Here is a 22744-nt window from a genome sequence, read left to right as displayed (position 1 = left end):
CGGTGATTATCAAATAGGGCCAAAGATGTTTTTAATCATTATGCTGGAGCGCACAGCACGAATGTTTGTGATGCCGAAGGAAATCTGGAGTAATGTTAGTATCATGCTCCCGCAAAATCTGCATAAACTAAAGCATTGTGTTGCTCACAAAGGCGTCGTCATTTTGTCGAGAATAGCGAGCGCAGAAGTTAGTTTTCTTGACCAGAATTTGGGGTACTTAAATGCCGCGCTGACATGAAAACATTCCGCGCCTTTCTTTCGACAATAAAAAGAAGTAAGCATGAAAAGCTGGTACATTATTCGCACTGTGGAGAATATGATGGGAAATATTGCCATACAGATGCAGAGAGCTTTCTTCATCTGCAGGCGCTGGATTCGGATGTAAGCAACACTTGAACACCACTGGCCTTAGGTGGGTAAAAGCCCGGCCCAGGAAAATGCAACTTTTCTCAGAGGTGCGATGCTTGCAAAAGGTGCCCTCAAGTATTGGCAAGGTGGGTTGGACGTTCTGAAACGGCACATCGCCTGTGAGCGACGACTTTGTGCAGGGGTTTGAATGAATTTAAACCACCTTGGGTCCAAAATGTGCGCAGACATCGCACAACACATTGACATTCACATCGCCGTCGTCCAATGCGGCCGCCGCGGCTGGGACATGGTCCTGGGACACGATCCCGCGACCTTGGGTTCAGCAGCGGAATGCCAAAGCCGCTGAACCGGCGGGGCCGGTAGACTGCCTCAAGACACGCGTACATTGTAAAATAATTAAAACAGCAATAGCAGCAGACAAACAAGATCTTAGCATTGTAATAAGTTCTTATAATAATTCTATTACCAGACACCAATAGCTGAGTCACCTTCGTAGTGTGGCGTGCCATGCAACGAACACACGCAGTGAGATGTGCCATCTCTAAGAAAGGAACAATGAGGGAGAAGAAGGACGCATTTTTTAGCATTAATGCACGCTTCCCCATGAACGTATGACGTCATAATGTGCCCGCTTCTTCCACAGCACAGCCTTCTGATAGGTGGGTAAGTTATAAGTTGAATGAATTGTGCCGCACAGTTTCGAGTTCATACCCAGCAATTCTGGATAAAAGAATTTTTGACCAGGACACCATTTATGAGCACAATTTTCATATATTAAGTAAGATTTCACTATAACAAATAACATGCCTTCAGATCACCCATTAGCAGTCTTGAATTTTTTCTATTAACGTTTTTCCTATCGTCAAAAGCGTTCCCTATTGGTTTACTATGGGAGTTTTAACTGTTCGATGCGACCGGTGGAAACAATTTAAAAGAACGATTTTGCTACATATCAGAAAAATGAATCATTACCTTCAATATTACCGTAAAAATATATTGTAATTTTTCAACTTTCAAAATTTTTGTCCGAAATCGCTGGACATGTGCGCCACCGACGCTAACACTGCAAGTCCCCCTCACAAAGTTTGTTTTTCTCAAAGAAATACAAAGGAATAAATAATCCTGCAGTGCAAGCACACCACAATAGGAGGTCGTCATGATGAGCCTAAAGCTTCATATTCTAGTTTGTTCCCAACCTGATGCTTCCAGCACTCTGCCGCACTTACCTTGAACGTCCAGTTTGACAACGGTGGAGATTCCCGGACCGACGCCGTTCAGCGCCTGACACATGTAGTGCGCGCCATCGCTGGTGTCCGCCTCGCGAATGCTGAGCGATCCATTCTCGAGAATCTGCACGTTGGCGTTGCTGATGATCACCGAAAATTCTCGACTTCCCTCCGAGCCTGGGGTTATTTCGGATGAAAAAAAAGAAAAGAAAAACGCGATAAAGGAAACTGCGAAGCTCCTCTCAGTAGCCCTCACCTATATTGACTTCCGTTAGATCACCAGAGCAGTGTGCTACACTGTACTGAACAAAAATGGGTCCATCTGCGTGCGTACTGCGCTACAGAAAGCAGCATTTGTTCTTAAATTAGCTACATCTACATTGCTACCTTTGGAACAATACAATCTTCCCAAACAGTAACCTGCCCTGGCATGAAGATGAGCATAGAGCGGAAAGAACATGACCGAAATGTACAACATTTCAATGAATCCCGCTACTTTTTACGCCCTCTGGCAGGATGATAATGAGATGATTTTCACAGAAAGTCTCCACACATGCACTTTCTACTTTATGGTTCAGCATAGGGAAATAGTTTTAGTTTAGAAACACAGCCTATAAGGCTTGCACGATTAAGTTTCTCCTCCATTGCGCATCCACGTTTCACCGATGAGATGGATGTCAAAGCTCGCCTGTGTATCCGGTAGGACCACACATACATTTAAGGGAAGACTTAGGATAATATGGAGTTCACCTGAAGCGATTTATTATACGACGTGCGAATTACAATGTCCTTAGTGTGAGTGAACATTTACATGCTAGAAAGGGTCAAGAAATCAAATGCAGATGGCGCTACCACCAGCTGTATACCACTTGCGTAAATTTTTTTTGAGAAAATGAAAGCAAGCTCTTAACAAAATTTCTTTTGCGCACAGAGGAGAACATCACCCTCAGCTACCGATTCAGAGGCGAAATCTACGTTATCGGCACAACACTAGCCGAGCCAAATACAAAACCTCATCTTGCCGGAATTAGCCCGGTGCATGAAGTGCTCTTTAAGAAACACGCATAGACGGTGGCGCCGCTTTTCTTTCTATGTAATACTGAAAAACTGTATGGTTATGAGTACCAGCAAAAGCTGATATGAATGCTTACGGTTTGCCTTTTTCCACCGGATAACAGGCACGGGAAAGCCATCTGCTTGGCAGTCGAATGTCACCGCTTGCCCCATGATGGCCGACTTGTCAACAGGCTCCTGGCGCCATCTGGGCTGAACTGTACGGAGACAATGCATGCCCCAGGGGCTGGCACCTTCAGCTCAATATTTTCAAACGTGTTTCATGAAACGTCGCTGGTAAAGGTGTTCAAGTGAAATCTCATCTCCATTCCAATGTTACCAGCAGCATGCCGGAAGCTCATGCCACAGTGGCTCATGCTTTGTAGGCCTTTGAAGACAGGACAGAACTAAAAGCCACTCTTTATGCAGTTAGCACTTAGAGCGAAGCTGCTAATGGCTCACTTCTGACGTGAGAGTCAGCGTCACAGTCTGCATCGAGCGTTGGCGTGACACATCACGTGACCTGCACGACTCAGGCGACCATGACGTCACCCTTACGCTACCGGTGATGTTGCGCCTGAGAGCCCTCCGCACAGGTCTCGGCGCAGTCTCTTTATTAAATCGCAAAAGCAGGACTACTGCACTGGTTAAAAGCATTAATAATAAGGCTAATCGAAGAGGCCTTTAATCTATAATTCCAAGACTGTTATGTCAACATTTGCTGCAGAGGTATTTTTTGGAACTCCATCCAAAGAATTGACTGAAGATGCAGAAAAGTGGGGCAGGAAGAGAGGGAGAGGGAAAGGCAACGATGCAGGAGTGTTGCAGCTTGCCTTTCTTTAGGCGTGAGTAAAACTTGCAATTTTTATCTCAAACCAAATTAGATGGATCTCCATCGAAGATGTTCAGGTTAGAATATCTGTCGTTTCATTACAACGGATCCTCAGCGCCGCTTTGTACTTTAAGCCAATTTCTATAACTGTTTCAAGAACCTACAAATTTTATTAGAGCATTCCAGTACAATATCAGTGAGAAAAAAAGCTGCAATTTCGCCTTCAGTAATCGCATTTACTTTTTTTGTATGCAACATGACCTGAAATAAAATCTACTTCCTTTAAAATATTGGTTAAAAGGCGAAAACTTTTGTTTGCACTCACGCTTCAGAAGTAAGCACTGACTGTTTGCTATTAACGAGTTTCCATTTGTACTGCTACGGTATGCACGATTGCCTCTACCGCCTGCGCAAGAAAGACGGCCACAGATTGTACACTTCCCGAAAAGCCTAGCCATATCAATAATTAGACCACGCATCTGCTGTGTAACTAGAACAAGGTTTTGAACTGCACGGATGCGGAGGTCGAAATGGAAATACTGAAGCCGAATTTAAGGAACACGACTATGATTGGTGCAGCCCAAGGCGCTTCCACATCTTAACCTGATATTTTGCATGTTTCGCAACAATTCTGCTGGCGTAAACTTTTAGTTTCGAAAGCTACTTTAATTTCCTGATCCTGCATTGCTTTTAAAAGCAGGGAAAAGAAACCTGCAGTAGAAAGAAGCCTGTCTTAGGTACGATTTTCCAAAACAAGACAGGTTACTCCCATCGCAAAATTTCTAAAGTTTCAAGAGTTTCTCCGCCCCTTTTAACAGCCGGTCACATTGCACAAAAACTACAAGGACTTCCGTAAAGAAGCCAAGTCATACATTCTTCCGGAAGGAAACAAAGCTAAAAATTTTACAGCACGGCAACGTGAGTTCTTTGAAGGGCTGCCGACCGTGGCCAAGGAGGCCTAGATGGCAAACGTGCTCACAGATGGCAGGATTCGCGCCAGCGTTATAGTATCTTTCCAACGCGTAACAAATAGCAATATGGAACGGCGTCCACTTCCGGCCGCAATCCGTGTAACGAGCAGCAGCAGCAGCGGTCGGTATCGAGCGGATGCGGTGATTCTTGCCACCAGAAATGTCTCAGCCGTCCTGTGCCTGAGGGGCCGTCAAGGAGCTCGCGAAGAATGCTACCACACGCAAACAGACGCGAAACATCATAAAGAAAGCGCTCTCGAAACATCTGGCCATTGCGGCAGACAATCGAGACAGTCCTGAAAGGCTTGGGTCCCTTACGCGGCCGCTTCGCTGGGTGCCTGCCCAGCCGCTGCATAATTAGTGAGGTCCTCCTCGCTCCCCCTGGATGGAGAGGCGGTGGGAGATGAAGGAACGTTCTTCTTGCCAGCGCAGTTGCGTGCAGCGCGTTTCTATAAGAGGTGAGGTAAGACTGGCAGAAGTAAAGCCATAATCCTAGCTTTCCATTTCCTGCATCGATTGCTCCGAGTGCGATTACGATGTTGTATAAACATTGCTCCGATCCGTCAGTATAATATTTCTCAGAACGGTTTCGTTGATTGTACCAAGAAGCGTAGCATTTGCGCTGGTAGTGCAGATAAGGTTTAACCTTAGCACCTCACTTTTACAACTAAGAGCGCGCGTTGATAACAAAGAGTTGTTGGAACTTAAAACAACAAAATGTTCTGTAGTTAGGTCGGTAGTCCGAAAGGAAAGTGGTGAAGACACGGCAACACTTGGTGTTGCGAAAGTCGCGACGCTATTTCTCCTTAAAACTGAATATTTTGTTCGCTTTACGTTGTTAAATATTAGGTATAATCAAGCTGCTGAGAAGCCTTTCGTCTGAGCCGTCGTCATTAAGTCAAGGGCGCGAGCTTAATATTGCATTCCACCCGGCAGGATCATCGTACTTTACTAAACACAAAGCGAGAATAAAGAAAGATATCCGTACGTGCAAACCTTTTAAAAAGTACTGGATTGGCCGAAAGCGCCAGAAATTTTTCTTTTAGTTTCATTTCATCCAGCAATTTCGTGTAGCCTCTACAAATAACGCATAGAACGAAAAACTTTCACTGCTGCTCTGTTATGAAATAACGAGGTATTCATGTGCTACTATTGAACAAGGAAGCCTGGATGAACGGGCGAAGAAAAACTAGGGCGAAAGACAACGTCTGGAAACTCTAGGCCCAGCTGCTAGCGAAGGAAAACTGCACTCGGTTTAGCTAAGTACTCCTTAACCACCTATTTTCCTGTGAAAAGTGTGCGCTCGTATGCCTCAAGATAACTGGTCTTCAAAAGCGTTCCAAATGCATGGGCCATCACATGCGCTTTATGCATATGCACAGGCTAATATATGAACAATCATATATTTGAGAAGCGTTTGCGACCAGAAGGGAGCCGTTAACTTGCGTGTTCGTGGTTAGTGCACGGAAATAGGGGATGAAGCAGGCATTGACGATGGCGAGACCATGCTTCCTTGTGATGTCGCAGTTGGGAGGGAAGATACGCTGCAGAGGAGGAAACATAAAGGAGGCTAGGAAGAAGTAATCGTTGCGGCCGGCGGGGGCGCCTTTTTTTCTTTGGGCGCATTCTTTCCAAACCAGCATTTTCGTCCCTTATTTTTCCCTCATAAGCGCTAAGCAAAGCGCAAAGAGAGGTTCGTGCATGTTTCATGGCCATAAACCACGACAGTTCTGAGCGCAAAGGGAAGGAGGGAGGACCCACTCAGCGGGAAGGAAATTCTTTCTCTTCTTTCCTCGCGCCTCACCTGAAGCAGTGCGGGTTCCTTAGGCGCTGGACCGGAAGGAACTTCTACAGCGGCAAAACGCGATAGTAATTTTGACTCGCTCGCGATAATACTTCAACCACTGGCTTTCTGCATTGCGTAATGCATGCCTAATTCCCTTTTTTTCCTCTCTTCAACAAGCGTCAGATCTGTGCCTGTTGTTCTTTATATGAATGATATTCCCAGTGTTCATTAAACGCTTGTAATAATTAAACATTTTGATGCTAACTGCATAATTTACTCTAGAGAGACTGATAAAACTGATTCAATTAAAATCAACCGGTTCCTGCAATGTGCATGTGACTACTGCTTATAGAGCGGAATGGAAATGAATTAAGTCTAAATCGACGCACACTTATAAAGAAAAAGACACGTGCCTACTTTCTACTATAAAATTGGTGTGAACTCTGTGAAATGTACATAGAAGTAGGTATTTAGGAGTTATCATTTATTATGATCTGTGTTGGTGCACCCATGTATAGGACTTGTGCTCTTAAGCTTATAAAAAACTGTGCTATTTGAGAAAAGAATTGCCGCATGCTCATAGAAACAAATATAGTTGGGTATAAAACATTTATTCGCACGGTTATCAGTGTGCCTCTTTTTCTTTTGGAGCCCTTACCGAGTGTACTAAGCAGATAAACCAAAAAGAAGTTCGAGACCTACAGAGCGTCTATTTTGTTTTCGTTAACTGAAAAGAGAAGCTGTAACTGGTATGCTTAGTTGTGGAGACCTGGAACTATCATGAGCACATAAAGAAAACCGGACTCTAAATGCTATCCAGACAAATTGGAATCAAACAAAGATAAAAAGAAACATATATTCATCATGGTCTAAATCAGAGTGCGCATTTGAATCACAGCGGCAAAATAAAACTTTATAAAACTAGCCCAGATGATTTAGACAACTCCATCTTTCGTTCTTCTAGCCGCCGTGGTGGCTCAGTGGTTATGTCGCCCGGCTGCTGACTCGGAAGACGCCGGTTAGACCCCGACCGCGGCAGTCAAATTTCCATGGAGGCAAAATTCTAGAGGCCTGTGTACTGTGCGACGTCAATGCACGTTAAAGAACCCCAGGTGGTCGAAATTTCCGGAGCCCTTCACTACGGCGACCCTCATAGCCTGAGTCGCTTTGAGACGTTAAACCCCCATGAACCAAACCTTCTTTCCTTCTTCTATTTATTGGTGGTTAATCTGTCGGAGCAGAAATTGCCACAGAGTTTATGTACTTTTTGGAGTCACAATATTGCCAAAGAGAATTGTGAATTGATAATTAATGGTAATCTGTAAGCCAGCATCTACGCAGGGGTTGTTTTCCAACCAAAAGGTCTCGAACCAGGACGACACTTTCGCATTCTTTGTGGGAATGAAAACTCCGAATTGTCCCGAGCTGTCAGTAGCAGGGGCTATGGCGGAAAAGGATGGAGGCCGGCTTTTGTCGCCGTGCCCTGGGGAGTAGGTTGTCCGTTGTTCGGACGCAGAGGGGTGAAAGGGGGAAGTGGGATCGACGGTGCGGGGTCAGTCTAAATTGTATAGTTAAAAATTTTAAGAAAGTTAGTAGAGAGCATTATCCTTGTATAGGTAGCCCTTTCCTGCCGGTTATGGAGCAATGGCCTGTTTCCTTCCATTTTTGCCTAGCCTCTACTGGGGTGGCACAGAAGTTTGACCGCCATCCCCTATTATATTGCACTCATCCGACAGCTCTCTCGGAGCCATTTTGAACACAACTGACGACATTCCACAAGTTATTCACGAGGAGGAACCTCACTCTTCTCGTTTCCGCGAAGAACGCGATATTGTTGTCCGGGAACGGGACCTTTTGGTTCGAAAACAAGCCTTGCGGAGAAGCTGAATTACAGATTTTCCGCATATAGTTCATTAACAACGCTTTCTCTTCTAACGTCTTGCTGCGGTTGTGTTCGCTTTTTTTGACCTTGTTTTCTGATGGTGTGTTAGTGCTTGACATTTCTTTTTTGACAAATCTCCTGCAACGGCCTTCAAGTAAAAACGACGCCATTCTGAAATAAATCAGACAACGGTATACCTAGTCAGTTCCTTTTGAAGCTTTCACTGCCGCCAGCTCTTATCTCTGGCACTTTTTTCCAGACCCAATTCGAGCTTTTTTTTGCGACCCATTCACTGGACCCTGCATTGGTTCGCACTATGGTTAACGCTGACCCCATAAGTTTGTACCATTTTGGATGGTTGGCGTAGTCTCCTAGAGGTGAGCCAGCCCGTCCACTCAAGCGCACATGCATACCAGCGCAGAAGTGTGGAGAGGGTAACGGGCGGACTGTCGGGGGAAAATGAGCAAGAGGGTGAAGCCGGACATGATAGAGTGAAAAGGTAAGTACGAATGTACGCGAATAATTGCAGAAGAGCATGCCATTATGGAAATGCAAGCAAAGTTTTGACAGCGTAAAGACGGCCCGCTGAACCACCGACCTTGGACCACCATGGGCGCGGTGAAGTTGGCCGAGGCTGCCGGGTTGGAGGCGACGCAGGTGTAGTTGCCGGAGTGCATCCGACGCACGCCGGTGAAGGAGAGGAAAGACGTGTAGTCGTTGGCCTTGGCCACCGAGGCCTCCAGGGCGGGGTCCAGCTCCCGGCCGTCCTTGAACCACTCGATGGTGATGGGCAGGTCACCGTCCGAGATGATGCAGGCGGCGCCCGCACGCTTCCCTTCCGTTAGGTCGTCCGGGAAACTGAACGGGCTCACCACTGGTGGAGCTGCGCATGTGCGAAGTGTTATCAACCGAGATTAATGGCGAGTTTAAAATATTTCCGCGATAGTATTATGAGTAGTTGTATTAACGTGGCGCAATGAACCTGTTTTCCATGTCATTTATTGCATGCACTGATGTCAGTATGCTAATTAAGGAAGCCATCTACGGTAGACAGAGCGCGCAGGAGATGGGGCTTCTTAAAAACACAAAGCGAAGAACGGGTGCGAAGAAAATCACGGTCCGTGCGCCAAAATTTCGACAAGAAGAGCTGTCGAAAGACAAGATCCAATACACTGTGTAGCGCAGCAAAAGACGAGGACACAAGAGACGAGAGACGAACACCACGTAGCGCTCGTGGTGTTCGTCTCTCGTCTCTTGTGTCCTCGTTTTTTGCTGCGCTACACAGTGTATTGGAACTATGTACCAACAAGCCCAAAACGCCACGAAAGACAAGAATTTTTGTGTAAGGTATCTCTCCCAGACGTTGTTCATTTAATTTTTTTTGTGTTGGTAATGATTCCGCTGATATGACCTCTCTCGACTGGACAATGCAGCTGCCTTAGGTGTTGTGAAATAAAGGAATAAAGAAACTACAGATGATGTTTACTAAATTCGAATCAGTGCGAAAGCACGGATTTGCGGAATGCTGATGACAATAATGAGCGAGCAGTGGCGCGAGACGGGGCAGGTGTAAGTTAATTGAGATGGAAGTTTGTAATGTACAGAGCGAGAGTGTGATGCAGTTTAACACGAAGCGTGCTGTTGCCTGTCATGAAAGACTCCGCGATTCCGTGCGATTTGTTAAAGCTGATTTGGCTTTGATGGATGGATCGATACGCAGAACCACTTCGTTCATATCAGTCTGTGCAGTCAAAAGTGGGCCTTGGTGCTGGGGTTTATGCTGCGCAGGACCAGCCGCCTTAATGTTTGCTGGTTCTTAACAAATGTGTACGCCTCCAGCAATTTTGATGTGGAGGTGGAGTGCGGTGTAAGAAGACATGAGAATGTGCGTCTACATCGCGGATTAGTATGTGCGTACGTAAATAATTTGGTTGCTCAGCGGCGGGATTGATTTTCATACAGTAAACAAAAAAGAAACTGCGTTGATAGCCTGGTGGGCTCGCGCACCGGCCGCTGGAGCCTTGCGTTTCGTGCAGCCCTGGGTTCGACGTCCACTCGTAAATATTTATTTGATTTCTTTTTCGTACCTCTTTTGCAGATATACATCGGCAATATATAATATTTCTACACTCTGAACCTCCGGATTAGCGCTTTCGCACATATAACAAGTGGATGTACGGGGGTGACCCAAAAGTAATGTCTCCGAAGCGCTGGGGCTGCAGGAAAACTATTTGCGATACTGTGGGCCACACTGCTCCTTTCAATTCTCACTTCTTTCCCAAACAAGCTAAAGATTGTCCTTCTGGGCCGGCCACTCAGAGCACAGCGGCCCTTTGTGTAATGAGGTCCCGCTTGTAGCTACGGCAAGGTGAAAAGTTCGCGCAATCATTCCGTTTTTGAACGCAAGAGACCGTCAAAATGCTGAAATTCATCGCCAATTGACAGAAGTATATGAAGACTCGTGCATGGACGTAAAAAACGACCGCAAAAGATGCAGAGGGTTTACTTCTGGTCCCACTAAGTTTCACGACAAAGAACGAAGCGGGCGGCTTTCAATTTCTTACTCTTACTTTGGTCCCTGTCTGTGTTTGCGCTACTCAATATATTTCACAGCTACAACCAATTGGTCCCAATGAAAGCCTTAGCTTTCAATTTCCGACGGGAGAGTCGCGTAGGAAGAAGAAATGATGCGACAAGATCGCAGCACCACTATCGTTCATCTCCGCATTTCGATCCCTGAGGTGTCTCGAAGTACCTTCTATAATGTTTTGACTGAAAAATCAGAATATCGGAAGGTGTGCGTAAGATGGGTACGCGAATGTTCACATCAGGCCACCAACGGCAAAAACTTGTCTTTTCTCGCGAATTTCTTCGCCGTTATGCAGAGCAAAAGGAGAACTTTTTGTATTCTATTGTTATCGGTGATGAGCCTGGGCATTCCGCTTCTCACCTGAGACAGAAAAAAATATTCCGCTTTTCACCTGCGACAAAAAAAAATCACTTGAGTGGCGAGATTACTGTTCGCCTTAGTCGCGAAAATTCGAGCGCACACAGTCTTCCGGCAACGCCATGGCGAGTGCGTTTTGGGACCGAAAGGGAATACTGTTGGTCGACTTTAAGACTGACCACGATAAATGCTGGCAGGTACTGCGCTTCACTGACACAACGCAGACGGGTGATTTAGAATCTAAGAAGAGGAATGTTGAGCATGGGCGTGAGACTTCTCCGCGATAACGCTCGCCCTGACGTCGCCCGTGAAACTGTCGCTTTTCTGCAGCAGTTCTTGTGGGAAATAATCACCCAATCACAACATTCTCCGGACTTTCCACCCAGTGACCATCAGCTGTTTGCAAATGTAGATGAACATCTGGCCGCACAGAAATATAGCAAGAACAGGTATCGAAAACGCAGAAGAAATCTTAGAAAATTGGAACTCACATTCCACCTGCATATAATTCAAAATGCTGTCAGTTAAAAGGGTGCAAAAATTATAAAGCACAGGCATCATTGGACGAAAAACCCTAATAGGGCACATGTTTGCTTTTTTATCTTTTAAACTCATAAACGCGACAAATTGGCAAAAAAAAAATGTCTCCATTAAGCCCGTCAAATCACCAGCACAAGATTGTAAAGGGGCAACTGCAGAGCTCTTCCGTCAACAGAAGAATAAGGAAAAAATTCCAACCCATAAACATAATCCGCATCTGAATTCCAAATATCGAACCGCTAAATTTGCATTTCTAAGCCTCGAAGGACGCTCCTTTAGCGCCCTCAGCTTGCTCTGCGCGAGTAAAGTAAAATTTCCCCTAGTGATTTCCGCCTGCACTTCTTTTCCGCTGTCGCCTGCGACCGGGTATTTCTTTTTTTCTTTTTCAATGTACAAGTAAATGCTTAAGCACTCCATCAGGAAGAGGAATAAATTTTCTACTGCGTGCGTTTATTTTGGCCCAAGCTAGAACTCTCTGGGAAAGTTTATAAACGTCTCCGTCAGCGTGTCACGCTTTCTTTGTTTTCCGGCAATCAGTTCATAGCATTTTTTTAACTCTATTATTTTTCTTCTTTATTTCGCACGCTCCTCCCGCTCTTGAAACTATAACGAAGCGCGCGCGCTAGCGCACCCTCTTTTCGCAGTTTCGCACCCTACGGGTTTCAGACTCGCATTTGTGAAATTGCACGCTAACATATGCGCCAGGCTTACGCCCTGCTTTTTTTATTTTCCTCGACGTTCTGTTTCTTTCCCTCTGTTTCATTCTCTGGAGCAAACGAGCGAAGCGCGAAGAAACGTTCTTTGGCCGCAGCTCCCACAACAAGGCGTAAACAACGAGAGTGTAACAGGGTTTACTGAGAGGAAATAAATTGACTGAGCAGGAAACAAGCGGAATTTATTGTATTTTACCCAGCAAATGAGGAAAACAGTATTATATCCCGAGAATTCATGCGCCGAAAGTAACAAAGGTTTAAATGTGGTGAGACTAAAGTAGTCTGTGCTTTGCGTGGGACAGGAAATAAGGAACATTGACGCAGTTCAAGCCGCGTGGAAATTCAAATCAGTTGGAAAGTTTGCAATTTCATTATGGCAGGCCTCCACAGGAAGGGGCTGTCAATCGCACCTTGCAATGCGGCCTGCATGGCGACAAGCTAGTCTCATAATTCACGCAGAGATGTTTTCTTGAGGAAAATAAAAACAACCGAAACGACTGCCGATAGCTGGAGAATTGAATTGTGGGAACATTTTGAGCGCATCCATTAAAAGAATTTTGTAACGAAGAATACATTGGTTCAAATAAGCCACCAGTATACCTAAATGAAGACTTGTCCAAGGATCGATGAACGCAGCATGCAAAAAATATTACTATTTTAAGGGAAATTGAACTCTCATATCAGGGAACGAAAAAGCAATAAAAAAAATTAAGTCGCCAGGACAATCCCTTCCGTGCATACCGCTCCAAGATGTGAGCGGATGTTGAATATTTGATAGAAGTCTGTTATATCGAACACGTGGCTCGCAGTTCTGTATACGAAGGAGTTTACCAGGAAGTAAAGGAGCTATGCTTCTATCAGTTCTATTTGATGCTCCTTATTTTGCCGAATTTTGTACTTTTCAAGAAAACAGAACATTGGCGAGTTGCGTTTTCTTCATGGGCGACTGCCTTAAAGCGCCACTGACCACCCTCTGCTGGAAGATATCTTCTACATTTTTGGTTGCGAGGCATCGTCGAGGTAGCGGGAGCTACGGAGTCTGTTTGGAGTACGTCACATGTCTACGTCATGGCGCCGCCTTCGAAAGTAGTCTTTTTTTTTTTGCTTCTTGCCAGAAGGACTCTTCTTGGGAGGGTTCCTCGCGGTGTTTTGTTGCGCTTTTTTCTTGTCCTGGTTCCCCACTTGTTGTTTTGCTTTTAGATACGGCTCAAGGCATAATATTTTAGCAATTTGTACCGAAACCTTGTTCGACTCCACCTGACCTGTGCACATCCAACGACGAAACGGCGTCGCAACATTTCCTTCGCACATCGAACGATCGATATACCCGATCAGCTCGACCACCACAACATGTTAGCGACCGCATCCTTTCAAATATCTGTTTCCGTCAGAGTCAATCCCTAGCAGGCGAGTGTCGTATCCATGCCTGTATATTCGGTGGTGCCTATCCACTGTTTCACAACCAGAGGGGCAGGAGTCCCCCTTTTGTCCGAAACGCGCAGCGAAGCACGGACCCGGGAACCGTCCGGAATTTCTTGAAAATGAAGCCCCGTGCGCGTGTGCGCTTCTCTCTTTGCATTTGTTCATTACTTATGAGCGTTTGGGGCTCTTCTCTGTTCCTAAGTTCGAGGCTTTCAATGGAGCCAAGAAAAAACAGGACAGCGGCGGTGCAGACTAGATGGACGAGCGAGAAGCAGTGTGTGTGCGGAGCGATCGAGTATACGATAGAGGGGAAGGCTCTACGTAACCGCACAACGCAGACAACACGCTAAGTATACATGAACTGGGACAACAAAGTAAAAACTTTCATTTTGTGGCCTTCTATGTGCGTGCGAAAAGGAAAGGCCCACGGAAAGAGCGCGCGCAACAAGCAGATGGCGCGACGCGTCGGCTACGCCCTCTCTTTAACCGTCAGTCAGAACGACGGACCAATGGAATGTCTTTTGCGAAGCTTTTGCAGATGACGTCATCCACAAGGCTCGAATACCAGCCTAGTGGTTGAGGAAGTTGGCTTCTCGAAAGAAAGAGCGAGCGGGCTTTGATTTGAATTTATTGCAGCTTTTCGAGGCGCGCATGGATCTAGTATCTTGCGGAGCCGATCCTCGATGCCTCATCTGTGCGCTGGGATTGTTTGTCTAAAATATACAGATTCTTCGCCAGTGGCACTGCAAGGAAGATGCTCTTGAAACCGCCGAAATATAATATATAGCTCTCTAATTCTCAAAGATCATGACAACTAGAAAGAAGACAGGTAACTGCGCAATATTCATCGCGGATATTTAGCATCTAGCCAAATGCGCTCTAAAGAATGAGCTATATGTGCTAATCATACCCTGCGTGCGCACTTCTAAGGCGACCTCTATTCTCGTCACGTTTGTGATTTCACCCCGTAAAGCGGGTCACAAAGCCTTTCATTTACATTGTATGCATCGCGGCAGTGACGCTTAGGTATCTTTGTTTTTCTATTTTTTTTAATATTCTTCAAAATTCTTTGATACAAATTGAAGGTAATGGTTCATTCTTCCGACGTGTAGCAAAATCTTTTAAATATTTTTCATTGCTCGCATCGAGCATTTAAGAGATCCATAAAAACCAATGAGGAACGCTTTTGACGATAGTAAAGCGTTAATAGCTAAACGAATGCAGGCCTGGCGACTGGAGACATGCGGATATAGGATTTTTAAAGTGAAATCTTACAGTATACGAAACATTTGCGTTTATAATCTCTTTGTCGTTCAAAGATGCTGTGGGGACATACTCTGCGGATATTTCCGTGCAGCCTCCACCTTGTTATCATCCGTCCCGGCGTAACACGGCCACACGCTGGACTGCGTTACCGATATGACACAGCGCCATCGCTGCGTCACCGACGTTGCGTGTCTACAAAAACCTGTTGCCCGGCTGGGAAGAGCGGCTTTCTTCCTTCCGCTAGCGAGACGAGCGTGTCCGCTGCCATCGCTAATTGAATAAACAGTTACGCTTTTATGTTGGGATTCGTCCTTCAGTAGAAAAGAAATCCCACAGTGTCATGGTTAAGATCTGTTGCGTATGTATCCGCAGGAGCGCAAGGTATTTGTAAACACTGCGTCTCACAATAAGTGGATAAAACTGTCTCCCTGTCGCAGAAGATGAGCTTTATTTTGATCGGTGCGTGTTAGAACCGGAAGTTTCGAATGAAAGATAAAACATACAGGAGAGTTTTATCTAAAGAAGCAACGGAACTAAAATTGATATAAGCACCTTCTTTACAAACAAGTACTATGTATAAAGTTATTACATGAAAAGGCAGTTAAGAGCACACACAAGAAATATTTTATGAGCCTGGAATCTAGCATCACAGGTACCATTTGTACAGGTAATTTGTAAAGTCTTCTTTACATTTCAAGCATCGGTTACGTATAGCGCGTAAAAAGACAAAATCTTTGTCTTTTTTTTCTAATCGACACGAGCTGGAAAAAGCGCTAATTTAAGAGAGATTTGATTGCTTTGTTGAAGACTCTTATTACTTCTGTTGCGAATTATCCCGAAATTTTCCGCCCGTAACGAGCTAAAATTTTTCATAATACCGTTCTTCCAGTTTAAGATGCGTATTAGAAGTCGGAGTACGGTCAGGTTCTATGTCCACCGTTCTCGGACAAAAATTTGAAAATTGGAAAATCACAAGATACTTTTATGGAAATATTGAAGGTTGTGATGTATTTTGATATGTGGCGAAATCTTTCTCTTAAAGTGTTTCCTTCGATCGCATCGGAAATTTTAGACTGACGACACCAAAAACGTTAATAAAGATAAAAATGCAAGACTCTCGTCGGGTTATCTGCGAATATACTCACTATTATAGTGAAATCTTGCACTTTATGAAAAAAATGACGTTCATGAAAGGTTTTCCGCTTAAAAATTCATTTGCTTAGCACTGTCAGACGTGGCTTCAGTCGTCGCAGCTGTACATGCCTTAGTGGCAACATTACGATTAGCAGCAGTCTTAGCGGTTTCGATAAGAGTCCAAATAGTATTACTAATACCAACGTTTCCGGAAGTAATTGTATCATCAGCATGAGCAGTAATGGCAGCACAGACTACCATACTCGGATGAGCAATAGTTACAGAAAGAACGGCATTAACAGCACCGGGAAGCACTCACTCATAACATGGACTGCAAGTTGACCTCTGGCGGTGTTGCCTTGTGGGTCCCGAGCGACGCACGCGTACCATCCACTGTCTGCGCTGCGCTGCACATCGGCGACCACCAAGGAGCCGTTGGGAAAGCTGCGTTGGCGGTGATTCTGGGGCAGCGACCGGCCATCTGCGTGCGAGAGGTAAGAAATGAGAGAGAGAGAGAGAGATTCATTTTATTAAATAGACATTGAGGACGATAGACTCTTTTATCATAGCGTACTAGCGCACACGCATACCGCTTCATCGGACGCGCATGTGCCGTGGCTGAGGCGGAAGCAGACCAGGCCACTACGCGTGCGAAGCCGACGTCCGATGAACCGGTAAACGTCTCCGCTAGGCTAAAAAGGTATAATAACATTACATTTTGTGGCTCATTCTGGCTACGTTTACGTTTGTTCGAGAGCAAAAGGAGCATTCATTTTCGATAATATTTTGTTTAAATATGCAACACTCTTTACCAGCCACTCTATTCAAACTCGTTTATGTCAAGACCGGGAACAGCTCCTTGAACTTCGTATGAAAGTAATGGCGTTTTAGACTTCGCTCAGATATCCGTGCGCTAAAAACAAACCTTCTTGACGTCACTGCAGATTTATTTCAAAAACCGCTGCTGATATCAATACACCATTATTCTTTTTCGTGCGCCTAAAAAGCGTGACTTTGAACCCCTGTTTCGCGCAGAACACAACTTGGGGGTGTCTTGCAGAAAGTGTTACTGACGTAACTGTACTCAATAAATCGGAAAGGTAGGAAGGAAGGAATCGTTTGTTGCTCTTAGTCATCGGCTTACTGTATGGCATGGGCATTAAGGACGTGTGAAATATCGTAACTGTTGCCCAAGGTGGAACTCGTTCAGGTAACATGTTGAAGGGGGACGGTAGGGGCGAACCTTAGCTTTAAATGCATGTAACATTTCCTTCTTTCATGTCTTTGCAAAGACATGGATAAAATATAACCTCGTAGATTTTTTCACACTGCCGGAGAGCGCTTGATAAGACAATCAGATTTTGCGTAGAGCGTGATGTGCTTTTGATTAGATATTTTATTCCAACGCGCAATGTAAGAATGGAACTACGATAGTTGTGCAAAGAGGTGACAAATCCTATCGATATTTCTTCCCTGTAGAAAGTAAAGAGATATATTCTAGAAAACTCCTTCATACTGAGTAGGAAACACATAAATCGGGTAGTCACAACAGGGCGTCTCAGAGCATATTTTTGTACAGACGTTTTATACGCAGGGTCCCATGTTTTTTTCGCACACAGAATAAATTTTGTATGCACGCAAAGCAGCTAATTAAGCACGTCGTCATTAGGAATCGAATGCAATTCTGCCGAACACACGGCTACAGGAGACAGGCATGCTACAAAATAAAGCACGGGCACAGAGCAAAAATTAAGCGAATAAGAAAAGACACATTACTGCACACCGGTGCAAAAGAAAAAAAAACACTATGCCACCAATTCAGCAAAATATCAAAGGCAATAGGATACCATGAGCGTCGCCAGTATGCCCAGTGCACCTTGTTTAGCTCTTGCTAAAGCTTCATTATTGTTTGTGATTTCTGACGCAGGGTTTCTATTTCATTTGCGAGTTGCATATCTGTTTCGAAGAGAAGCTTCCCATTGGACCATCTTGTATATCTCGTAAGTTTACTAGCATTGCGAACATAGGAGCCCGAGCGCGAGAAAGTAAGTTAGCTGCTGTGTTGTGAGACTCACGAAAAGTGGTACAAAGTGGTCAAGAGTGACGCAAAGCAACGAACCCAGGCTGCTTCCGTGAGCTTTAGAACTCTTGGAGGCGAAGAGGAAATATGCGGTGCGATTTAAGAATAGTAATGAAGCGCCCTCTAAAAGCTAATGTATATCTCGAATTTTTCTAGACATGTTGGCAGATTAAGTTTCGTGTTCATTCCACCAGAAACCGAAGGGACGCATTCGCAGTCGGCAGTACGTTTAAACGAAGGCAACCACAGCAAATTTTACTACTTAATTATCAGTTGAGATGGCGAAGTAAAAAATATGAAAGCGTATGCAGGCCCCGGCGAGTATGATCCGGGCACATCCACGCTCTAACAGATAGCGAGGAAATTTAAAGGGACCAACGTCAAAGTGACAGATTTGATGCAGACATAGCAACAGCTTTACATAAGACAAAGCAATCGTTTTGCAAAATCATAGCAATGGGGCGTCCACAAATTATTTCGCTAAGTTTCATCACTGCATCACAACGAAATTTTTGTCCTGATCAAAGAAAGCTCCTGTTTTTAATGGTTTGTTTCCACACCAACCATGTTCGTATGCCACTTGCTTGAATCCAGGAGTTATATGTCTCCACTAAACTACATATCAAAGAAGCACAGGAATGCCTAGAAATAAATGAAGAAAAAGAGACAGAGAACAAGAAAAAGCGTTTCTCGACTCTTCATTACAGTGGCAAGTGCGCCAGCACAGTTCTATTGCAGTAATTGCCGGTATACATCCGCATCAGAGGAACAGGTTATCTTCGCTAAAATTGATAAAAAAAAAATAGGGGGTGATGAATTCGGCTGTTGCGGAGGAAATGTGATAGCATTTTTTTTTGGTTAATACATTTCAGCACTGATTTTAGTAGATTTTTTATTTTATTTTATTCCGGCGTTCACTGTCATTCGCTCCCTAATATATTTGTTTCTTATCCCAATCCAAATGCACAACTACGCAAAATGTGTCACTTTGATATATCGCAGCGAGCCTTCGCACCACTTCATGCGCAGTGGCGCAGCGATTAAGCCATCCGCCACTGCACTGACAGGTGGCTGTTTCAAACACAGTCCCAGTGGTGGCTTGTGTGACCCCTGTTGCTCTTCCTCAGCAATGTGAGAAAGTACACCTTCCGCAAGCATAAATTTTGCACGAACAGTTCCTAGGCAGCCCATTTTTTTTTCGCACGTACGCTTGCTCTTGTCTGAGTCATTTTTTTTACTCCTTTCTCATTTTTCCTTTCTCCTTCTGTATTCTGCGTCTCCCTCTGCTCCTCTAGAACTGGAGAGGGGGGAAAGGGGCCGGTGACAGGGGACAGGGGACAGCAGACAGGTGGCAGGAGGATTGAGGCAAATCGTTCAATACACCACATTGCACGTTACGCTTCACACAGCTAGACACCTACGCTGCTGACGCCACCACCGGGCAGTTTTCGCCTCCACAACCGTCCTAAGGCTATCACTTTAAAAGCGGAGCGTTTTTCTCAATTCAAATCAGATGAATGCTGTCAGAGGCAAATGAAATAGGCAGCTAGTTGATTCAAGTTGGTGGCGTTCGCATTGCTGGTCCCAAGAGCTCCTTTTCCACTTTTTGGCGGCCGGGCCGCCTATGATTCACTGGGAAAACGCAGCAAATTCCTCACAACATAAGACACCCGAAATTTAGTCTGGAGCTTGGAACACTACCACACGCATTCAACGACCAGATAACCGGAGGCTACGCACAGATGATTGAAGAAATGTTACTGGAATGTTTTGTGAGCGGTCGGTTGTTTCCTAAAAGTTAGTTTGCACGGAGACTGTAACTTCGAGAACCTCGAATTAGTTTTGTTGACATGCAGGAAATCGGAGTGCACGACCTTTCCTTTCATTGCAATGTGGCCAGCGCGATTTGGGGCCATATTCGTCAGCTTGTGTTCAACAGCAGAGCATCTTATTCGCTGACAGGCAGCGCTGGCTGTTCGGAGTAAAGCTGCTGACAACTCAAGGCCTTCGTATTCGACACCAACGTTAACAATAGGGAACAATGAACGGTGGTACGGAGAACTGTGCAAAGCGGAAAACCACAGGGCGTGTTTTTTCACACGGTACCGAACAGCAAGGCACGAGAGGGGGTGTTTGCTTTGAATTTATATTTTTATCATCACCGTCTTCACCCTACATGGCACCCACAGACAATTATTTTCTCTATACTTAAGCTCATCCAATCGTAAACAAGAGAGTAAGAAAACGCAAATCCTAGGTAACCTCTACCGCCTACGCAGTGCCCACAATAGTAAGAACCTAAATTTATTCTAATTTCCCTGGCAGTTTCGGCAAAAGCAGACAGAGTAAAAAAATGGCAGCATGGTCATTCTTCTGCTTTTTATTGAGCATTTAATTACTCGTACGCTTCTCACAACTGCCATTTATGCTAGTGATCTTCATAATTTGTTAAGCATTAGGCCGCTCAAAAACTGCTCTCAGTGTGCCTCTTACTTTTTTATGTTGGTGAATAGATAGACGACAAGAACTTTCGAGCAGGGTCAGTGCCTAGATATATGCGAGCAGCTGGGCGCTCTCTTCCACGAATGAAAATCAAGACAAACTCCAGAAAACAAAAAAAAAATGTTTAAATCTCGAGGACCGGAAAAAATGGAGATGTCAGTTGATCGGTCAAGCGCTCTGTCCGACAAGGGGGATGAAAAGCTCGCGCTTTTGATATCGAGATCAAAATATGATATCCTTCTGCAATCATATTCGACTGCAAGGAATAAGTTGGAGCAGATGTTACAGCAGCGAGATGAGAAGGCTGGTGCTCAATCAGAATGCCCGTCATGCCCCGTGCCAAGTGGGCGTAATCCCTTTGGCTTGGTTGGTTACTCGCTGAAGAAGATCGATCTCTACGAGCAGTCGAGCGTGACACGTCACTGTACAGAGCTCCTTCCACTGCGAGAGGAACTGAGGTTACGTGTGATCGCAGATGAAAGATTTATGTGGTCGCCTCATTAGGGCCTGTTAAATCGACATTAAAAGGAGGCTGGTAGGAATGCGTTCGAGATTTAGAAGACTAAACTGAGTCAGGGAATATTGTATGTAGTAAAAAAACAACAACAAAGAACGAAATTGAAATCTTTCATAAATATATCGCGATTTCGAAGCAATTTCACTAGGATGATAACAGTAAGTTTCTTTGATAGCCTTTTCATTGCTTCCGATATCCTCCCGGAAGTTTCAATCAAGGACATAGCAATCAATTGCGAAAGGTACAAGCGAGGACAGTGAGACAGCTAACAGCATTCTTGAAACTAACTTAATGCGAAATCTTCGTAAATGCAGAATTCATCATCATCATCATCATCATCATCATCATCAGCCTGACTACACCCACAGCAGGGAAAAGGCATCTCCCATGTCTCTCCAATTAACCCTGTCCTTTGCTAGCTGCGCCCACCCTATGCCTGCAAACTTCCTAATCTCATCCGCTCACCTAACCTTCTGTCGCCCCCTGCTACGCTTGGCTTTTCTTGGAATCCACTCCGTTACCCTTAAGGAGCAGCGGTTATCTTGCCTTCCCATTACATGCCCTGCCCAATCCCATTTTTCCTCTTGATTTCGACTAAGATGTCATTACCCCCCGTTTGTCCCCTGAACCATTCTGCCCACTTGCGGTCTCTTAACGTTACACCTATCATTTTTCTTTCCATGTCTCGCTGCTCTGTGCTTAACTTAAGCTGAGCTCTTTTCGTTAGCTTCCACGTTTTGGCCTTGTATGTGAGTACCGGAAAGATACAGCTGTTGTACACTTTTCTCTTGAGCGATATTAGAGCGCACGCTTTACTGGCCGCGAACTTGCGATTTCGCCGTGGCGGTGCTCCCAGGAGGCACATGGCGTCACATCGTGCGCCTCGCCGCGGATATTTCTCTATCTCTCTCTCTCGCTCCCTAGTAACTACTGCGCATGCGCCACTAGTAGCACCTAGCCACAGGTGTTCTGCCGCTGCGCAGCGCCGCGCATTTCCTCAAAATAAAACTTTCAATTTTCTCTTTCTTCTTCCCCTCCTTACTTTATCCCTTCCTTTACGGCGCGGTTCGGGTGTCAACCGCGATATGTGAGACAGTTACTGTGCCATTTTCTTTCCTCAAAAACCAAACAAAACAAGTGAGCCGACGGCGTTCATAGAGTTCATTGGCGTTGACAACTTTGCAAAGGCGGTTCATTTTCACGAAAGGAAAGGCGCAAAACCGGCGGCGTGGGTGAGTGGAGACCTCAATATCGCTTTCATGTACATGACGTTGGTGTCCAACTGCAAAAGCCTGCTTTCATTACGTTCCTATTCGCCGCGGTGGCTCAGTGGTTAGGGCGCTCGGCTACTTATCCGGAGTTCCCGGGTTCGAACCCGACCGCGGCGGCTGCGTTTTTATGGAGGAAAAACACTAAGGCGCCCGTGTGCTGTGCGATGTCAGTGCCCGTTAGAGATCCCCAGGTGGTCGAAATTATTCCGGAGCCCTGCACTACGGCACCTTTC

At 45.2% G+C, this 22744-nt stretch overlaps 1 protein-coding gene across 2 annotated transcripts in view; it reads right to left on the bottom strand.

Moving 5' to 3' along the window:
* Positions 1 to 22744, bottom strand: part of LOC144128453 (cell adhesion molecule Dscam1-like) — a 264634-nt gene that overhangs the window by 19412 nt on the left and 222478 nt on the right. For both annotated transcript variants that reach the window (XM_077661870.1, XM_077661871.1), the window contains exons 10-13: positions 16461 to 16622; positions 8718 to 9002; positions 2747 to 2866; positions 1596 to 1772 (exon numbers count right to left, since the gene is read on the bottom strand). In XM_077661870.1, coding sequence (XP_077517996.1) covers positions 1596 to 1772; positions 2747 to 2866; positions 8718 to 9002; positions 16461 to 16622 — 744 coding nt within the window. The remainder of the gene's footprint in view (positions 1 to 1595; positions 1773 to 2746; positions 2867 to 8717; positions 9003 to 16460; positions 16623 to 22744) is intronic.

The sequence above is a fragment of the Amblyomma americanum genome, chromosome 4 (assembly GCF_052857255.1).
Source record: "Amblyomma americanum isolate KBUSLIRL-KWMA chromosome 4, ASM5285725v1, whole genome shotgun sequence".
NCBI classification, from domain to species: Eukaryota; Metazoa; Arthropoda; class Arachnida; order Ixodida; family Ixodidae; genus Amblyomma; species Amblyomma americanum.
This window is presented reverse-complemented; position numbering and strand designations above follow the sequence as displayed.